At 32.7% G+C, this 21,917-nt stretch overlaps 1 protein-coding gene across 2 annotated transcripts in view; it reads right to left on the reverse strand.

Moving 5' to 3' along the window:
- Positions 1 to 353: 353 nt before the first annotated feature.
- MYBL1 (MYB proto-oncogene like 1) overlaps positions 354 to 21,917 on the reverse strand; it is a 38,223-nt gene continuing 16,659 nt past the window's right edge. The window contains exons 6-16 of one of the 2 annotated variants that reach the window (XM_026516401.4): positions 19,595 to 19,769; positions 17,323 to 17,397; positions 16,415 to 16,519; positions 13,038 to 13,271; positions 11,582 to 11,950; positions 9,531 to 9,673; positions 8,866 to 8,980; positions 5,146 to 5,262; positions 4,948 to 5,052; positions 4,322 to 4,501; positions 354 to 3,007 (exon numbers count right to left, since the gene is read on the reverse strand). In XM_026516401.4, the coding sequence (XP_026372186.1) occupies positions 2,879 to 3,007; positions 4,322 to 4,501; positions 4,948 to 5,052; positions 5,146 to 5,262; positions 8,866 to 8,980; positions 9,531 to 9,673; positions 11,582 to 11,950; positions 13,038 to 13,271; positions 16,415 to 16,519; positions 17,323 to 17,397; positions 19,595 to 19,769 (1,747 nt within the window). In that variant the 3' untranslated portion in view covers positions 354 to 2,878. The remainder of the gene's footprint in view (positions 3,008 to 4,321; positions 4,502 to 4,947; positions 5,053 to 5,145; positions 5,263 to 8,865; positions 8,981 to 9,530; positions 9,674 to 11,581; positions 11,951 to 13,037; positions 13,272 to 16,414; positions 16,520 to 17,322; positions 17,398 to 19,594; positions 19,770 to 21,917) is intronic. The other variant, XM_026516402.4, reaches the window with a different exon arrangement.

Raw genomic sequence — 21,917 nt, forward strand, 5'->3', positions numbered from 1 at the left:
ATTTTATTTATTTATTTGACAGAGATAGAGAAGCCAGCGAGAGAGGGAACACAAGCAGGAGGAGTGGGAGAGGAAGAAGCAGGCTCATAGCAGAGGAGTCCGATGTGGGGCTCGATCCCATAACGCCAGGATCACGCCCTGAGCCGAAGGCAGACGCTTAACCGCTGTGCCACCCAGGCGCCCCAATATTTCCACTTCTTGATAAGGGGTCAAGTTGTGTTAACAGATAAATCACCTGTATAGGTAGTACTAAAGGAGAAAAAAAAGTCTAAGAACAGAATGTTGGGTTAAGTCCTTAAGGGTTCAATCAATACCATAAAACACAAAACCAAAGTGAAATGAGGAATGCCAAGTCAGCTTGTACACAGATGCTTTATTATGGATGTTAAGAGTCAAAATTGTATGCAAGATTCTCTTACAATGGAAAGTTTTCCCATACATCAAAAAACTCAATTTAGTCAGGGTAATGGCTGTATTAATGTGAAAACCTTACAACAAAATGCAGTATTATATATGTGTAGTCAGTTTCCATGCAAGTATGGCTGCTACATGTATGTCTGGCATTTTTATAATATACTGAAAGAAATTCAACTGAACACAACAGTATAAAGGTGACTTAAGATGCCTGACATGTTTAAGATTAAAAATCTTCTTGCAAAAAGCAACAAAGCAGTTAACTAAAGGATTCAACCAATACCAACCCAAATATGTACTATGTCCAATAAGCGAAGGCTTATCTGCAATATATTACACTTGGGATAATTTAATGCTCAAGAAAAATTATGCTTTAAAAAAATATAGCTCTTCCAAGATATACTTTGGTGACTGGAAACTATGTACATCAAAACCAGCTAAGGGCTATGGGCTACATTAAAACAAACAAACAAACAAAAACCATTATGTGCTATTAGTTCAAAGTAACTGAAATTGAAATGATCCAGTATGATTTTGCTACAATCATTGGTTTTATAAAGTGATATTTCTGTGAGAAGTTCACTAATTACGAAGCAATCAACAGACTTAACAAACACTCTAAGAAGATTCAAATTGGTTCATCTATTTGTTATCAACAAGGCATAATCTTGGTACCATACATTTTCTTCACTTCTCACTACATATCATATGCAAAAATGAGCAAGTGGATTTAAATAGCTTAAAACCCTTTTAGGTCTACTGTTCAAGAGCTAGGCATTAAAATACTTAGTATTACCATTTCTAGTAACATAAAAACATCAGAAAATCTTAAGCTGTCTTTGTTTTAAGGCATAGTATTTTGGCATTTGCAAGGATTTGCCTGGTAATGGTTGATTCCATTAAGTTAACTTGAGAACTTGCCATCATTTGCTTTTTACCTTTTCACACAGTGCAAGTGGTGGTGGCTCTTTCCTTCTCTCATAGCAGCAAGCCGATTCTGCTATTTTCTATAGCAGCATACTTCAGGAGTGGAGAGGGAGAGAGTGTGTCAATTATAAATAATTACAACTACAGTGTACAATTCTATTTGCCTGTCAGTGTTTAAGTTGACAGCACACCATTATATGTCTCAAAAAAAAGTACATAAAATCTCTACACAAAAGCAAATAAAGACATTCTTTCAAAAAGAAATAAAATAAGTGCAAACACCTAAAACAGGCAACTGAAGCAACTGTTGTAACCTGTAGAGAAACACAAAACATTTATAAAAGGACAGAATATTTTTATAAATAAAAGATAATGTTCTCTACTTCTGAAACACTGAGTAAATACAATAAACTTCTAAGTGCAGACTGTTTTTAGGGACCAAAGTACCATATTATTTGTTTAAACAAAATGCAAAAATTCCAAACACATATACAAATCACCAGATTAATTTATATGACCCCCCATATAATTTAAAAAGAAAATATTAAATTATTATTTAGTACATTTTTAGAACTACTTTATAACCAACATGATTTAAAGGGCATAGTGCAATATTTAGGTAGATGTGACACACAGTATAGATACTGTATTCTTTGCAGCTATAACTTACTACTGTTTCATATTTCATACTTAAACATCGAAATTGTTCTTCATGTTAGCTGTAAATAACAGGAAACAACACTGGCTTCTAGACACCCTGTATAGGTATAAATATCTACATTTAAGCTTTAAAAATGAAAATAAATTATAAAAAGACTTCTTTCCAATTTACAAAGTCTTCCTGCTCCTCCTACATACTGTACAATACATTCAACAAAACTCTCAGCTCTTCTGAGATTTATGAAGAAAATACTGACTCTTTACTAATAAGGAAAAAAACCTTTTTCAATGCTTTTTGTTTTTAGTACTATGCTCAAATAAATACATTTAACACTGTAGTTAATTTTATTGTTTTTGAAAAATACCAAAAATTAGTAGTGCAACTTTCTCTCCTTCTTTTCAATTTCTTTCCACTGTATTTCTTTGTAAATGGTAGCCTAAGTAAATCAGCACGTAGGCAAAAGTACTTCATAAAACCATGTGTGCTTCCCATACATAGACTAATTACAGAAATAATACATACTCATAAACCTATCTGTAACAAAACTGCAGCATCAAGAGAGTAGCAACATATATCTTCTGAAGAAAATAAGTGAGAATTTACTTTTAGGATATCCATAACATTCTAATACGGTTTTCCCCTCTTGTTCTTTAAAAACAATTTTTAAAAATCTCATCTCTTAAAAAATTAACTATGAAATTACCGACCCCTTACTTAAATGGCTGGCCTTCCTGCCTGCCCAATATGAAAAAAGATGCAAACCGTCTTAGGGCTGTATTAAAACTTTAAAAACAATTAATTGACAAAAATTTCATTGCAACCTAATTTAGTATAGATTACAGTAAGAGTGGGGCATTTCATCAATTTTAATAACAATTACAGTATGAGAGCTCTTGAAGTGCTGCTGGTAGCTGTGTAAGTGCTCAAATATCTTCTTGCTTGTTCAGTCATGATAAGTTGGTCTTCCGTCTTCCCATAAACCACTGTTTCCCATTCACAATTTGACTATGAAGGAAATATTAATAGTGATGTGAAGATTACTAAAATAACTATCCATTTCACTTTACAATTAACTACACTTTTAAAAGTCAATTATTTCAACCGATTGGATATTTAATGATAATCACTGTAAACATGTCTTGATAATGGCATTGAGATTCTTTTTATTAAACAATGTTTTAAAAATACATACTGAAATATTTATGGTCAATTTTTTTAAGTCCATCTTTTTTTAATTTTTAATTTTAATTAATTAATTTACTTTTTAAGGTTCATCTTTTTTAACTATCTATATTGTGTATAGACCTGTGAAGTTTAAAAGTTTTCTACCCAGAACCCCCCCCATTCAAATCAGTCTTAACACAGAAAGAAATGTCAGTCTTTATTGCTTCAAAATTTTGCAAAAAATTTAAAGAGAGGATGTAATGTCAAAAAATGAGCCAAGAATGCTTTATGTTTTGCAAATTAGGAAATATATTCATAACACAAGGTCAAGCTTGTGTTTGCTTCATTGGTTTTCTTCCCTTATTATAAAGATTACTACATTATAGGTATGACCTGCTATGTAATATATTTTTCCTGAAAAGTTCTGTGTTAAACACTGGGAAATCAAACCATTTAAAGCGGATTAAGAGAATGTGCTACATGGCTCTTTGAAGGGCAGCAGCTAAGGACAGAGATGAGGTGGCCATATCTGACTGCCAAAGATGTTTTCAAGGACTGCTTAAATGTCAGGAATGCTAGTGCTGCAGTCGCTGTGGTATAAAGAAGAAAACTTCTTCCTCAATGAACTCTCAAACTAGCTGGGTTGAATTCTTAAGATAACATAGTAAAAAATTTTCCAGCCTTCATTTACAGGGACATAGTGGCTGCATAGCAACAGAAAAAAGAATTTTGTTTTAAAACTTCTGAGCCAAAAAGTTCACTGGAAACAATTATACCAACAAAATCAAGCTGAAACTGCTTCCAACCACTTACCCTTTCAAGACAGCAATTAGGGCTACACATATTTGTTATAGAAGAGATACCAGAAGGAGACTTAGATATCTTTCGTTTAAAAAATGAAATCGTGCTTAAGAAATTGCCAGAAGAGACTCTGGCTACAACTTCAATTGTTTAATTTATATGTGCCCTGATGAATGAGTCTCTCAAAAACCCAAATTTAGTTTGAGTGACAAAATAATGGTGAATGTTGTTTAGTTACTGTTATAGTCAGTTTTGAATCTAAAAAGAAAAGGTATAATTTGTGATCAGTAAGTCCAAAGTGATAACTGAGTAAACAACAACAAAAATCACTAAAAGAAACTTATAAATTCATACCTGAAGGTTCTTTTCCAATGTGACAACTTTAGGAGTGTTAGGGTTTGGTTTCTTTTTATTAAGTGTATATGTTTTGTTGGTTGAATTTATATCTTGTTTTTCAGGAGTCAAGTTGCACCTATTGTCATGTATTTCCAATAATGGTATCATTAATAAAGATGTTGTAAATATATTTTCTGACTAAGAGAGAAAAAAGAAAGAGGAAAATAACTAATTCAAAAATGGAGACAAATAGAGGGACTACTGAGTAAGTGGTGGTGGAAGCCCTGTTCATTTCCCTCCAAGAAAGCTTTTGGCTCCAACGAAATTTCTAGTAATGTAGTAAAATTAAATATTTCAGAAATTAACCAAAGATTAATATTGAAATTTAAAGTTTTGAGAACTACCATTTTTTGACATCATACATAAGAGAGCAAACTCCTCTCAAAACAAAACAAATATAAAAAGCAAGGAAGAAAATAAAATATTCTCTACTGTTAATAGTTTCTTTCTGAAGTAAGCAAAATAAATACTAAAGGAAACTCTCTATGAATCTCTAATGAACTAACCACACAATGAGTCAGAAACAAGAACCAGGACTTAAAGCAACCATCTTAACAACAATAATAACAAAATTCTTTACAAACCTGCATGTCTGAAATGTCTTCAGTCAATAGTTGAGTACCTGGCTCTTCTTTTTCCCAATTATCTAGGACTAGTGATTTTCTGACTTTCTTTACAGAAGCTGTATGCTAGAATGAATAATTTACAATAGAAACATCAGGGTAAAGTCACTTTTATTTTTAAAATGAAGACTTTTATTAACAATACTACTAAAAGATTACCTCCTGTTTGCAGCTTTTGTAAGCAGGTTCATCTTCCTCTTTGAGGAATATATCTGTTCCAGTTTCTTCTTTTAAAACTTCCCGAATATCTTCTTCCAAGAAGGCAAGTGGCTGTGACTAAATTGTTTTTAAAAGGGTTACTGAAGAGTCTTTTATAGCAATTCCCTTTCTCCCCCATATATAGAAACCCATCTTTTACACTTTTTTCATTATTGGCATAATTTTCTCCCAGTTCCTATAGATACCTAAGTTGAATGAATTAACTAATCAGTTTTATGGCAAAAATAATACTGCACATTGCAAGCACTGAATGAAGTGTGGCACTTTGTTCATTCTAGGCTTCCCACTAGGCTTCCTCCTTCTGGGGAACCTACTGTAGCTCCCACTTCAATCAGGAGCCTCAGAATTATACAGATAACAGATTATTTCCCAAATATTTTTATATAAAATTGGAAAAATAAGAAATACAGAACAAATTGGTACTACACTAGTTCTCCTTATTCTACTTTTATTGTAGTTATTATATAGTATGTAATTATTGGTTAACACGTTTCTCTTGCCACTAAATGTGCGAACTACTTAAGAGCAGTGAGCACATCTTTTTCATCTTTGTGTATTATCTCTGTACAACAAGCCTCAAACTTAGAGCTGAGACAGTGTTCGAGAAGTGGTGTGTGTATGTGTCTATATGTGTATTGGAAAGAAACTTGAGTGTGGGCTGAATAGTGAAATAATCTCAAAATATTATTTACCTAGCTTCCTATCAAATAGCTAAAGCCTACCATGTAAGTCAGAAAAAAATGGTCTGTTTGTTTTAGAAAGAGCATAGGGAGCATAGGGAGTGGGAGAGAGAACCTTAAGCAGGCTTCATGCCCAGTGCAGACCCCACTTGGGGTTCAATCTCATGATCCTGAAATTATGACCTGAGCTGAAATCAAGAGTTGGATGCCCAAATGACTCAGCTATCCAGGCACCCCCAGGAAAAATGTTTTTAATTATATCAAACACCACCTACCATAACCAAGATCTGCTTTAAAAAAAAAAAAAAAAGTAATCAAAGCACCACTAAATAAAGAACTAACTGACAGCACAGAATGACCACAGCTTATATTCCCAGTCAACAAAACTAGGGAGAATAACATTCATATATAAATGAGATTTCACAGCACTTAGAAAAACTTTAAGAATGGAAATAGAATTTTAAAAGTGCTCTCATCTACAGCCTGAGACATGCAGGAATTATGTCAGTATTTCTGTGTAATGCTCCAAGAGCTTTTGTTTTAAGGATTATATTTCACAAAGAACATAGATTAGGTACTCTTTTTTAAAATATCTATGATTTGTTTTTCCCTCATGAGAATACAAATGTCCTAGAGAAGTGCCTAAGACACAGATGAATTCATTCACTACCAAGAATTATTCTCTTAATTGTCCTAATGTGACAAAGAACTACTATATTTAATACTTTTCAGTTTGGTACTACCAAAATTTAGATTTATATTTAAAGGACTTCCAGAGTTTTTAGTCTTTTGAGTGATTTTCAGCAAATATTAGAAGAATCAATGTTTATTAAGAAAGCAACAGATACTTAAGGTATACCAGATTAAAATTCCAGAACTGCCTCTAAGAAGTGCATGTGACTCATAGTAGGACACATTAGAAAACTAAATGATTAGCATATAGTAGGTACTCAGTAAATAATAACTAGAGAAGGAACAGAAGGAACGAAAAGTCAGCTTGCTGCAAACAAATGTATGAGCATATGGATATTTTTGAAATTATATGAGCATATGGATATTTTAGAAATTGTAATTACTAAATCATTATGTTCTTTTCATCTTAAATTGCTGTTGAAAATTATCTGTTTTGGGGCGCCTGGGTAGCGCAGTCGTTAAGCGTCTGCCTTCGGCTCAGGACGTGATCCCAGCGTTCCGGGATCGAGTCCCACATCGGGCTCCTCCGCTGGGAGCCTGCTTCTTCCTCTCCCACTCCCCTGCTGTGTTCCCTCTCTCGCTGGCTGTCTGTCACATAAATAAATAAAATCTTTAAAAAAAAAAAAAAAAAGAAAATGATCTGTTTTGGCAATGGATAAATTCTTCCCAAATGAGAACAAACTGACAGGGACTTCAGGTCACTTAAAACCTAATTTCTCAGGGCGCCTGGGTGGCTCAGTTGTTAAGCGTCTGCCTTCGGCTCAGGGCGTGATCCCGGTGTTCTGGGACCGAGCCCCACATCAGGCTCCTCTGCTGGGAGCCTGCCTCTTCCTCTCCCACTCCCCCTGCTTGTGTTCCCTCTCTCGCTGGCTGTCTCCCTCTCTGTCAAGTTAAAAAACAAAACAACAAAAAAACCTAATTTCTCAAGCACTATTATTAAGGTAACAATTTTTATTCAATTTATATGCTGAACAAGTGACCCTGCGGCACTGTAGAATTCTCAAATGCCTTCAAATCATTGTTTATTTGTCTAACTTCCAATTAGGCTACACACTCCTATGAAGGCAGACAACATACCTGACAGGTTCATCCCCAAAGCCTAGCCCAGTGCCTGGCATCTATGAGACACTCAATCAATACTTGTTGAATTAATGATGCATTTTAAAATGAATAGTAAAACATTGAAACAGATTAATCTAATCAGTTAATTCCATTCAATGGAATATTACACAAATATTAAAAATTATGAGATACATATATACACATTAAATTTTTAAAAAGGTTACAAGATAGTACATAAAGTATGATCTCACTTTTGTTATGTGTCTATGCACAAATAAAAGTCCAGACAGCTAAATAGAATATAATTGTTCACAGCAGTCTAAGGAGCTAGAGGACAAAAAAATTTCATCAATCCTACTATGTAACCTCTAAACCAATATTTTAAAAAGAGGAAAAAGAGAAGATCTAAGGGTGTGACATTCCTTTTAGTAGAAAACTGATTAAATCAAGTAAACTAGAATTAATGGATCTACTCAAAATATGACTAAAAATGGAACATAACTAAACTCCCCTAGAAGTGACCAATATTTTAAAAATATATTATTTCTAATGAACCTAACTTGTCAGAAATCTGTATCTGCCTAGCATTAGAATGCCCATAGTTCATCTAACATATTTCAAAGTTGACTGTATATCTGAAAGCACAGGTAACACTCCCCACCTCCATTTATGAACTACTATTGCTACCACGATTAATCATAGCAGCAACTAAGAACACACTACTTGAAACTTAGCACCAACCCCTTTATTTCTACTATTGTTTTTATCTCCAGAAATAACCCTCTGGGATGTGTTTTACAATCTCCATTGAATAGAAGAGTAAACTGAACCTTAAAAAGGTATCCTGATAAGCACTTTTCTAATAATACTTATGACCGATTATGTGTATCAAAATATTAAAATTACTTTATTCTAATGCAGGTATCTGCCACAGAAACTACTAAAAGGTGGATTTTAATATTAAGAAAAGGGTTCAACTGATGCTTTATCTGCTTTCTCTACATGACATAATATAAAAAAAGTATGAATTCAAAACAACCCAAGAAAAGGTTTATTTACAAGTAAGGAAAAGGATTCACATAACAAATTCAAATTTATAAATCAAGAAATAAAATTTTATCAATTTCAGTGAACATCTTTTCAAAATATAAAAAATCAAAGATAAAAATCAAAAAACTTTTTTATTAAAATTAGGATATTTCTTAAAAATAGAGAGTATACATACCACTATTTTAAGAGGTCCGTATTTTTTCTCCTGAGCAGCAAGCGCATTCTTAAAAGGTGTAGGAGTTCTTGGTGTGGTACCCAATATAGATCTTCTAATAGTAGGTGTTCTAAACCTAACCAATCATTTAGATATTTGTATTATAGTCAAAATCTAATTCATAAGTTAAGGAAGGCAAACCCATGATAAAAGCATACATTAAATTTTTCTTGCTTACACATGTGTTAAACATTCCACGACTATTTTAAAGTATGCCTGCCTAAACTAATTCTTATCCAATTAATCATCTTAAAATAGAAAAAGACAAATGTAGAAAAAAGCACTGAAAATGTTATTTTGCTTCATATCAAAGTTTTCCATTACACTTAGCTGGTTTTTAGTCAGTAGGAATGAAACATGAGGTTATGATTTTTTTTTTTTTCAATTCTAAGTCCTCTATGAATAGGGATTAGAGTAAATGGACAAAAAGCTATTTTTTTTAAAACAAGATCATTTTTATTATTATTTTTTAAAGTAAGCTCTATGCCCAACGTGGGTCTCTTAGTGACAACCCCGAGATCAAAAGTCTCATGTTCCACTGACTGAGCCAGTCAAGCACCCCATTAATCTATTTTTAAAATTGTGCTTTCCACTTTCTCTCACACAATTATTTAATACCTACTTACCCTACATTTTCCTTTTGATCTTTGGGGGTTGTTTCCTTGTGAAGAGGAGTTGTAATGAGAACTTTCTGCCCACAAATAGGGGTTGATGTAAATGAAGGATTTTCTATATTAATTTGTTCATTTCCAGGGCATGTGTTGAAAAACTAAAAAAGAGCATTTAAAGACAATTTCTAGAATGTTAAAATCCTTACACAAATATTAAATGGATAGGATTTTCAAAGATATTTTCAAATGTAAAATATTTCTCCATTCCTTTTAGAAAAGAATTATCAATATTTCATTTACACTTCATTCCATGAAAATTAAGCTCCATGAGGGCAGGAATTTTAATGTTGTTCATCATTGCCTCCCCAGCTCTTTTAAGTGTTTAGCATGTAACAGGCATTGAAGAAATAGTTGTTTAACAAATATCTGAAAGTTACAAAACACAGTAAAACAATTTTATAACAGTATATTATCAAATAGAAATCTATGGAAACCATTAATAGCTGCTATGTTAAGTTTAACAGTTTCATACAACACTGTAACTGGAAAAAAAGTTTTATTATTTTATTAATACACAATCTTAGATACCCTTTTCTATGAGAATTCTTTGAATTCTGAAAATAATAATAATGCTTTGCTGATAATACAGCTGTCTAAAAAATTTGCCTACCTAGAATACAGCTCAGAACCTTGGAGCAGCCAGCATTGGTATCAAGAATCCATTTTCCAAACAACACAATTTACTCACTGAATCTTAACTTACATATAGTCATGAAATACTGATTGGTTTTTGTAGCCAACAGAATAGAAGTGATAGGAAGAAGTGGAAATTACTTTAAGGCTACTTATAACTGGAATGAATTCTAGCTCTATCACTCCCAACTCCTAATATCTGCCATACACTTAACCCTAAGATTAGTAGTCAAACCCTCTCAAAACCCTGCAGGGGTGCCCATCAATTATAGGATAAAATTCAAGCTCTTTACTATGGGATACAAGGTCTTTATTATCATGCCTCAACCTTCTCAGCCACTTTCCACCTTAGGATTTATATTTCGACAAAAATTGCTAGTGTTCAAAACTCCAAAAATAGAAAGTTGCTAGTGTGCCCAACCCAGTTTCACCTTCCTCAGGATGTTCTGCAACTCTGAGAGCTGGGGTGGTACTGGAAAACGCAACTACTCAAACTGTAGTGTAAATGGCACCCCCTGAAGCACAGGGGGAGTAATTTCCAGAGAACACAGTGCTTATATACTGTCAGATTCTCCTAACTTCCCAGCATCAAAATACGACTCCAATAATATCCCAGCATCTTCCAAGTTTATTTGACCATTAAATTTCTTCTTTCATGAAACTTTTTAACCTCTACCAAGACACTTTCAGCAAACATCAGCTCCATTCTCTTACTAACTGACTGTGGACAAATTGCTTAACTTCTGAATTTGTTCCACCTAATTCCTAAGGTTTTTTGGAAGACGATTAACTGAGATGCTGTAAGAACAGTGTTTAGCATACAGCCTGGAACACAGTATTCATTAAGAAAGACAGTATCATAAAATAACAGATACAGTTTGTCCTGTATCTCTTGTAAATATCTGCTGCCCCGGGATATAACTCCATAAGAAAGTGGGTATCTATTCCTGACATCCTTAGAAAACCTTCAGACACATGAAATTCTTACAGTGAGCAGTTGTCTGTGGATATAAACATAGTATCTTTTGAATGGTTAATCAGGAAACTGGATCTCAGTCTCAACTCTGCCATTAGATAACTGTGGGCAAACCATTTTACCTTTATGGGTCTATTTCCTGATGAGTCCTATAAAGATGTAGAACTACTCACCTAAACATCCCGTTTAGCTCTAAATATTTTAAGATACTATAACGCAACTACTACACATCATGAGATAGCTTCTGATCGACCAGAGCTTAGCACTCTCACGTATACATTTAAATACTTTATTCATTTTTATGTGTTATCAAAGCAACAAACAATAGTAAGGATATTAAGGATCTAATGTAATTGAGCTCACCAACATTTGGAAACAAACAAAACAATCCTCCTACCTGTGAAGGAGAAAATGGTAGTGTTTTCACCGGTGTGTGTTTTAGTGCTGTATTACCGCCATCATTGAAAGAGCCATCGCTATGTTCGCTGCTGGGAGACTGACCCACTCGCATTCTTCTCTTCTTTCTGAGTATGGTTGGTGGAGTGCTAAACTTGGCCACATTTGGGGATGTTACAGGAACAGCCTCACTGTCTGTACCATTACAACTGTTTTTTTTCCCTTCAAGTACAAGGCTGACATTAAATTGACATTCCATGGCTCCTTCATTGTGTTGAATTCTCATTAGTTTGACTGGGGTGGACTTGACAGGAGAAGCAGCAGCATCAGAAAGATCAAAACTGGTAACATCACTCCATGCTACAGGATCCTGCAATAAAATAAATCCTTAACTAAAGCTAATGCTTTAAACTAGTTAAATGTGATATCGAACACACAAAGATGACTTTCACAAATTTACTCATTTTTCTTAGGAGAAATAGGCTTTTCTTGTTCATCTTTTTCTTTTTTTCTTTCTTTCTTTTTTTTTTTAAGAAAGACCATTTGAGAGGAACAGATTACAGTTTTACTACAACTCCAATTTGGAACATTCTGAAATAATATTTTATCTAATTCAGTAGCTGAAGCTTACTGTCAAAGTATTTTAAGTAAAAAGGACAAATTATTTTAAGTTATTATCAAAGAATACAATTCTTCATAAAACTTCACGCTCTATTCCACATTAGAAAAATACTATCAAATTCTACATAATTTGATAATGTGTGTGGAACATCTTCAAAATGGTCATACACTTTGATCCAGAAACTCAATCTAACCTAAGGAAATAATCATAATTTTACACAAGGGTTTACAAAATATATTCTGTCATTTGTAATACTGAAAAACTGGATACCGCCTAAATGTTCAATAATAGTCACTGTGTAAATAAATTTTGTTACATTCATATGATACAGTATATGAAGTCATTAAAATTGAAGTTTTAAAAAACAGCTAAGAACAAAAACATACTCATGATATAATGTAGAAAAAAATCCACAAACATAATACATAAGAGTATCATTCAGTTTAAAAATATATGCACGTATATATGTATAGAACAGCCTGAAAGAAAATACTTCAAATTATTAACTCTGGCCTCTGGTGGATTTTTCCTCTTTACAGTTTCGTCTAGTTTCCAACTCTTTCTAATATACTTGTACAACTTGTATAATAAAAAACAAATTGTTAAATTTTATTTCTTAAAAATTTCAGACAAAGAACATACTGAGATAGATATAGATACAAGTTTTTTGTTTATTTTTCCCAAAAGCCACTGCAAAAAATAAGAATAAAATTAAGCATGACATACAAAGGAATGCATAAAATAAAACTGGTCAGTGTTCCTTAAACTAAGCTTCTGAACATGAAACCATGTAACTAAAATTGAGCTTTTGATAATCTCACAATTTCAAACTTACAGATTCAATAAGTTCTAGAGTCTCTGCAAATTCTGGGATGGTCTGTAGAGAGGACAGCACAGCATTTGCCTCTACGGCCAGGAACTTTGTGGGTGAATTCTGCTGAGCAGACAGAGTCTGATTTTCATCCATACTGTAAAACTCACTAGTGTGCTCCTCGAGGCTATTTAGAGTATTAGACATGCTATCATCCATGAGGAAACTACCAGACCAGCTAGAAAAGCTTCCAGGTTGCTAAAAGTACAAAAGAAACGTATTATTTGTCATTCTCAACCTAGGCATAAATCTGGATTTTAAGTAAGAGTTTTTTGTAGGATAACATACTTCACAACATTTCAGCTAAAAAATATAGTAGCAAATATATTGTCTTTCCTCAAAATGGATGTAAACATTTTTTTCATTAAACCTCTTGTCTCTATTTCTTTTTTCTAACTAAATTTTTTTTTTGGAAATTTATAAAGTCATGGTGAGATAAATCTAGCACATGTATACAACGTAAAGTTCAAGCTCCCAGAATCTGGTCTCTTTCTACCTTTTACTCTTCACCTCCCAACACTTTCGCTCGTAAGTCCTCCTTCCAGGGAATACCAAATACCCAACTATAGTTGTTGCAATTCCCACACAAGTTAGTCTTTTACCCTAGAGTGCCTTTGCACATACTACTGCTCCCTTTAGCTAGAATGCTCTCCAACACAGACCAGGGAAAACTTTTACTCTTCATTTAAGATACACTTCAAATATTGGAAAGTGCTCCATCTGATCATCCACTTTTACCTGTTCCACTTACAATAATGTCCTGGTTCATCCACTTTGAGAGAATATAATCATTGCCTTTCAAGACTGAGCTCAAACAGGATTTCTTCTAGGAACGCTTGTCTGACCACCTAAACCTCAGACACCTCTCTTATATGCCCCCATAAAACTTGGTGACTTATTTTATCACACTACTTCCTATTTCTTATCTGTGTCCTCATTGCAGAGTAAATCCTTTGAAGTTAGGGACTGTCATTTTTATCTCTCTGAAGAGGTACAGTGGGCAATTTACTTATCTTTTGAGCTTAGCTTCCTAGTATCTCATAATAAAAAGCAAGAAAGGAGACCTTGAAGAGTCATGGTTAACAAACAAAATGTAATTCAGAAGTTGTTAAGAGTGGATCCTGAGTTCTCATTACAAGAAAAAAAGTATTTTTTTCCCTTTTTCTTTTCTTTTTCTGTTTTGTACCTATATTAGATGACAGATGTTAACTAAACTTATTGTGGTAATCATTTCACAATATATGTAAGTCAATTCATTATGCTGTACACCTTAAACATACAGTGCTGTATGTCCTATCTCAATAAAACTTGGGGAAAATATGTAAAGTATATAGCTCTGTCCAACAGAACTCTCAGAGGTGATGAAAATGTTCTTACATCTGATACTGCTCACTATGAGAGCCACTAGCCATATGAGCAACCAAAATGTGATTAGCATAACTGAGGAACTGAATTTTTAAATTTCACTTAAAATTAAATGGGGCTAGTAGCTACCATATTTTAGAAAGCACATTGTACTGTTTATAGGAAGTACTCAATAAATGGTACCTATTATTTAAAAAAAATGTGCTAGAGAGTCACAATAACAAAAATGTTAAGTTTCAAGTAAGCTGAAAAAAATTTCCAACATTGTTGTAAAATAAGTTCCACCTATTTTAAAGTTCCTCCAAAATAAAAGAAATTAAAGCACTTTTATTTTATTAGCATAGCCAGCTTCTGAGGTTACAATCACTTTCTGGAGATAGGTTCCAAACCATATGCATTTCAATTAAATTTGGAGGTGGGAAAAAGATTCAAAAAGGTGACTCGGCCCAGAGGAAAAGCCGCAGGGCTGCATTCAGACTCACCTGAATATAAATTTCTAACAACAAACCACCTACTTCAGGGTTAATATAAGGATTATTAAGAATACATAAAACACATCTGTAATGGTCAAACATAATGGATACTCAGTCAAATGACAATAATTATTATGAAATAATTTTTAAGAATAAATATTTTATACGTGTATGGACTCTACTCCACTGGGTGTAGCAACTTCCCCCTAGAATCTAGAATCTCCAACCAGATCTTTACGAGAGTGGATTTTAGATTAATAAGTTCTAAAAAAAAATTAATAGCTTTCTTCATTTTCATGCAAAATGCCATTTCTTTTAGAAGCTAGTTATAGCTTCCTTTTAAATTAAAAATGATAGACACTATCAAAAAAATCAAAAATGGTTTAAACATGATATAATTATCTAGAAATGTGGACTCTCTGTGACTATTTATTTCTTAATAAAACCAAAACTAATTTTAAAATAAATGCCCTTCAGGTTTTCCTATTTGTCCATGGTTTTTGCAGTTTCAAAACAAAAACTATGCTTCCTATGGCATGCATCTTGTCTGTTACAGTTAACAAATGTTGTTTTTATTAACACTGTTTTAAATGGTATAAAGACATCACCAGTTGCCTCATAACACTATTTCAAGAACTCACATTATTCTATTAAGTAATTTTGTACATTCCCAATCGCCCTAAATGGACAGTCCCCTCATTAAGCCACAAACCAAGAATAACCCTTTCCTAAATGCAAAAAAATCTCAGGATATTAAACTTAAAATTGCCATTTAAGTATAAGCTTTTCTTCTTTTAATCCACTTAACATAGCCCATCTAACTTAGCCAGAATGAATACCATTTATCATAATTTAATACTCCTAATTGTTCCCATCGACCAAATTCCAGACAGTAGTTTTTACATGTGGCAACCAAACCCAATATTCATATAAAAATTTCTTCAAAGAACATAAAATTTAAATGTTCCCTTTCCCTATATTTTTTAAGTTATTATTTTTTTCCGATTTACCAAATTTGTATTCATAATAAATAGGAAAAAATGCTCAAGGACAGAATAAAAGTAATTTTGAAACACATAAATCACTACACATCTATTAAATTCTTTATTTTTCAAACTTTTTTCTATTAAAGCCCTCATTACAAGGAATGCCTAAAATAAAAGCAGAGCCAAAAATCATAATAAAAGCAAAGCCTAATCTAAACCACACATCATTTTCACAAATACATATATATTGAAGATCATACCTTAAGTCTGCTTGACATTTACAACTCAAGATGCATCTTAATACAGAACATTGTAAAATATATTCAAAGAGTTGTATATCAAAATCAGGCAACCTGAACATTGCAAATTAGAAAATACATTTTTAGGCCACATTAAAATCTGAAGTCATCCTGAATATATTTTCCATGTATTAGTATATGAAAGTCAATGCTAATGAAAACTATAAAAGCACATAAAGGATTCTAATAAAATCTAAACACTTAAGCTTATTTCTCACCGATGAAATTCGCTTTCTTCTAACTTCATTCTCAGCTGACATAAGAAGCAACTCAAGTTCCTTTATTTTTTTTTCCTTATCAGGATCTTCATCAATGAAGGGTGGCTAAAGTAAGTTAAATAAAAGAGAAAGACACACTACTTAAACAATTGTTTTATTATACATAGTAGTGTTCTAATTTTTATCTTCTATGCAACATAAAATCTATTTTCTCCAATAAAGCTTAATACAACTAAATTCCAAATGCTCAATATCAATCTCTCCGGTGTCTAAATATTTTCAATTTAACAGAAAAGATTTGGGAAATTTGTTTTATTATTTTATTTTTTGAAGTAAGCTCTACCCCCAACGTGGGGCTCAAACTCATGACCCAGAGATCAAGTCACATGCTCTATCGACTGAGCCAGCCAGATGCCCCTAGAATTAGGAAATTCAAATGCATTAAAAAAAACTAAAAAAAATAAACAAACAAATGCATTAAAAAACTTACACTGTATCATCTATATTAATTTAGAAATTTATGTCTGGAGTCTGTTTTACTAAATCATATGTATGCACATACTATCCAATTTAAGAAAAATATGTCCATTCACAACCTGAATTCTTTAAGTTGGAGAAATGAAAGGACCACCCTACTGGTGTTGTCAACCACCTTACATTTGTACAGATTATATTTCTCAAACCCATTTATAACCTTTCTCCTTTAGTGTTATAATACTCAGAGTAAATGAAACAGATAGTAGTGTTTTTGTCCTAGTTTTATGAATGAGGAAATACAACTATTAGACTTTCAAATATATGTTTGAAAGTGACTTTCAAATATATGTTTGAAAGTGACTTTCAAATATATGTTTGAAAGTGACTTTCAAATATATGTTTCCTTTGTTTTCCTATAAATAAAAAGTTACCTGAATAAATGCAGAAGAAGTCTGAACATGTTCTACACAATTGCCTTCAGGTGATACATACTGATAGCCCGGGATCTAAAAAGTAATTAAAATATTAGTATCATACATATAGCACTATATAAATTTTTAAAATCTGAGGCAAAGCATAAAAACTCTTGACAAAATATCAGCATTAAAAACTCATAAAGTATCTCTGTTAACTTTGAAAATTCATTTATATAATAGTTTCTAATAACTACATCTTGTTCTTAGAATCTACTAATGAAAAGTAACTCATAGGAAAGACCTATCTTCTCCTGGATGAAATACAAGAATTACTTAGCAAATACTTTTCAGCCAATCAGTCTAGTATCTACAATATCCACCAAATTATTTTTTTAATCTGCTGTTAGAAGGACTGCTCTATCTCTGGGAGAAGACAAAGTAATTGTGTTCTTATCTTTCAGACGAAGGGGTTGGTCCATATGAAGCACTCACAAAGACAGAGACTAAAGCAAGTTTTTCAAAATTCATACCTCCTGCTCCTACCACCACCCCATGCCAATCTCTGTGTAAAAAGATATGAAAACAGAGGCTTCTTCTATTATTTGTCTTAGAGAAAGTCAGAATCACTCATGTGCTTTTTAATACTCTGACAACAGAGTAAGAATTATTTTCTTTTTTAAAGCATCTGTAATAAGAATTGCAACTTTAGTGTGCAATGGTGGAAAGACACATGAGAAGATATTTTTAAAAACCTAAAAATATAATAAATATAAATAAGAAATTGTTTATTTTCCATGATGGCCTACCTAAATCACTATCTGATGCAGAATCACCATACATAACTACTAACATAGAACTTAACTTTCACAATACTTGATTTGTATGTTATCACTAAACTTTCAATGAATTAGAACCTTATCTTTCTCAAATTTTGCATTTAAATCTGTGACAGTACTTCAATTCATTTTTTTCTTTCAAGTCAAAATTAGAATGATTTTTTTAGTAGTTTAAGTGAGTTGAATTATGAATGCATAAATCTTTCAAGTATTATTAAAAGTATAATAAACAATTCTTAAAGTACAAGAAATATCCTTATTTTCCAATATATTTTGATTGAGACTATTAAATACTCCCTTGACCCCAAATAATTTTTAAAACTATGTTTCTATGAGTTAAAAAAATAAATTTAAATGATAACCTTTCTAAGACAGAAGAATGTTTCAGTTTATGCTGCTGAAATCTAGGACTCTAAAGAAAAATGTAAAGAAACAGACAATAAAAACCTTAAGGTATTTGCGTATCAGCAGAAAACTATACCGTCTTCACATGTTTTCCTATTTGTAAATTAAGAGGTCATTACTTTTTTAAAATGGTTCTTTTAAAATTATGTCCAAAAAATAATGTTTATTTAATGAGGTAAATTCAAATCAAATCTGTGCATACTTACCACAGATTTTTAACACCCAGACAAATTTTATCTTTTGGTAGACACTGTTATTAAGTCCTGACTTAATCTTTACATTTTATGTGACAGGAACCAAGAACTGCTCAACATGAAAAATGGTATGACAGACAGGCAGACAGAAAAATATAAAACAAACCTTATGAAAACTCCTAAACTAATTTCTTGCAGAGAAGAAAATGCACTGTAAGGAAAATAGAGCTTGCCCTATCATGAGCTTGGGGAATCTCTAATGAACCTGTCTAAACAAAGACTAACATCACTTAGTTGGTTACTATGGAGAAAAGCAAAGTTGAGTGCCATCAAAGAACCAAGTTGAGTGCCATCAAAGAACCAATTAATTATCTACCACACCTCCCAAAATGATGAACGGATTTTGACTATTTTCTTCTTAAAACCATTTTATACACACTTACCTCTTAGAGATAAGCACTACTACAATTACACAAAATATTTTTAAAAGGAAACTACAATGGATGTTAAAGCACAGATGACCATAAGCTTTGAATCATAAATGAAGATTCAAAGAATGATAGCATTAGGAAACGTACATACTAAGTTTCTTAACTAGATAATATAAAAATTACATATAAAAGGAAACATTTTAATGAGTTTGTTTCCAAAATATTTATCAATCAAAATAAGTAGAGATAAACTTCCACTAATGGTTTAACAGCTAGTTATGGCAATTTTTTTTTCAGTTTGGAAATTTAAATGTCTATTCCCCTTAATATATGTTGTATCTGTCGTATTAAGAAACCAAACATCCTCCCGTATAACAACTAAAGAAATCTTTTAAATAATAAAGGTATTAAAAATATGTGCCTGAACAGGTATGTAAAACTGATTCTGGGTTTGCAAATGGTCCATAGTCGCACAAGGTTTGTGTTGAAGTTTAGATGAGGATCGTTCTGATTTTATTCCATCTTGTAAGTAGCCCTCCTGTTCCACTTTTCTTCTCATGGTAGAATTCCAGTGATTTTTGATAGAATTATCAGTCCTAAGAAATGAAAGTGTATAATTTAAAAAGAAAAAGAGGATTCCACAAATTTAACACTGTATAAAGTGTATAAAGTGCTCAAAAAATTTTTTACAAATAATGATACTAGATACTTTCTCAATTCAAAGATAAACTGTCTGTCAGTCCGACACAGTTCTAAACAGTGGAGATATAGCAGTGATGAGAAAGTCCCTGCTGTCATGAGGCTTACATTCTCATTGAAAGTGTGGCAAAATGGAAGGAGGGAATAGAAAAACAAAAAATTAAATAAGAAAAAAACACATCAGCACAAACTGAATTCAACAATACATAAAAAGATCATATACCATGATCAATTGGGATTTATTCTTAGGATACAAGGATGGTTCAATATCTACAAAATCAATCAACACCATATTATCAAAATAAAGGATAAAAATTATATCATCTCAATACATGCAGAAAAAGTATTTGATAAAATTCAACATCCATTTATGATAAAAACTCTCAACAAAGTGGGTACGGAGGAAACATATCTCAACATAATAAAGGCCATACATGACAAACCCACAGCTAACATCATACTCTATGGTGAAAAGCTGAAAGCTCTTCCTCTAAGGTCAGGAACAAGACAAGGATGCCCATTCTTGCCACTTTTATTCAACATAGTTTTGGAAGTCCTGGCCACAGCAATCAGACAAGAAAAATAAATAAAAGGCATCCAAATTTGAAAAGAAGTAAAACTGTCACTATTTGCTGATGACATAACTATATATAAAAAAACCCCTAAAGAATCTACCAAAACCATTAGAATAAGTGAATTCAGTGAAGTTGCAGGATACAAAATCAGTATACAGAAATCTGTTGTGTTTCTAATACCCTAATAACAAACTATCAAAAAGAAATTAAGAAAACAATACCATTCACAATTGCATCAAATAGAATATAACACCTAGGAATAAATTTATCAAGGAGGTGAAAGACCTGTACTCTGAAAACTGTAAGACACTGATGAAAGAAACTTAAGACGGCACAAATAAATGGAAAGATATACTATGCTTATAGACTGGAAGAATTATTAAAATGTTCATACTACAAAAAGCAATCTACAGATTCAATACAATCTCTACCAAATACCAATGGTATTTTTCATAGAGCTAGAACAAATAATCCTAAAATTTGTACAGACCCACAAAAGGCCCCGATTAACCAAAGCAATCTTGGGAGAGAAGAACAAAGCTGGAAGTATCACACTCCCAGATTTCAAGCTATACAACAAAATGATAGTAATCGAAACCGTATGGTAATGACACAAAACAGAAACATAGATCAAAGGATTGGAATAGAGTCCAGAAATAAACCCATGCTTATACAGTCAATTAATCTTCAACAAATGAGGCAAGAACATGCAATGAGGAAAAGACAGTCTTATCAATAAATGGTGCTGGGAAAACAGGACAGCTACATGGAAGGATGAAACTGGACCACTTTCTTATACAATATACAAAAATAAATTCAAAATAGATTAAAGACTTAAATATAAGACTAGAAACCACAAAACTACTCAAAGAAAACACGCAGTTAGGTCTTGGACATTGGTCTAAGCAGTATTTTCCTGACTCTGTCAGATGAGGGCAACAAAAACAAAAAGCACTCTATCAAACTAAAAAGCTTTTACACAGTGAAGAAAACCATCCATAAAACAAAAAGGCAACCTACTGAATGGGAGGAGATATTTGCAAATGATATAAGTAACAGGGGGTTAACATCTATATAAAGAACTCCTACAACTCAATATAAAAAAAATTTTTTAAATGGGGAGAGAACATGAAGAGACATTTCTCCAAAGAAGGCATACAAATGGCTAATAGACTTAAAAAGATGCTCACTAATCAGGGAAATGCAAATCAAAACCACAATGCCCTATCACCTCATGCAGGTCAGAACGGCTTCTATCAAAAAAGACAAGAAAAAACAAGCGTTGGCAGGGATGTAGAGAAAAAAGAACCCTCATGAACTTTCGGTGGGAATGCAAAAAGTTACAGCCACCATGGAAAACGGTATGAAGTTTCTTCAAAAAATTAAAACTACCGGGGCGCCTGGGTGGCACAGTGGTTAAGCGTCTGCCTTCGGCTCAGGGCGTGATGCCGGCGTTATGGGATCGAGCCC

This window comes from Ursus arctos, unplaced genomic scaffold (genome assembly GCF_023065955.2).
Source record: "Ursus arctos isolate Adak ecotype North America unplaced genomic scaffold, UrsArc2.0 scaffold_6, whole genome shotgun sequence".
Taxonomy (NCBI): domain Eukaryota; kingdom Metazoa; phylum Chordata; class Mammalia; order Carnivora; family Ursidae; genus Ursus; species Ursus arctos.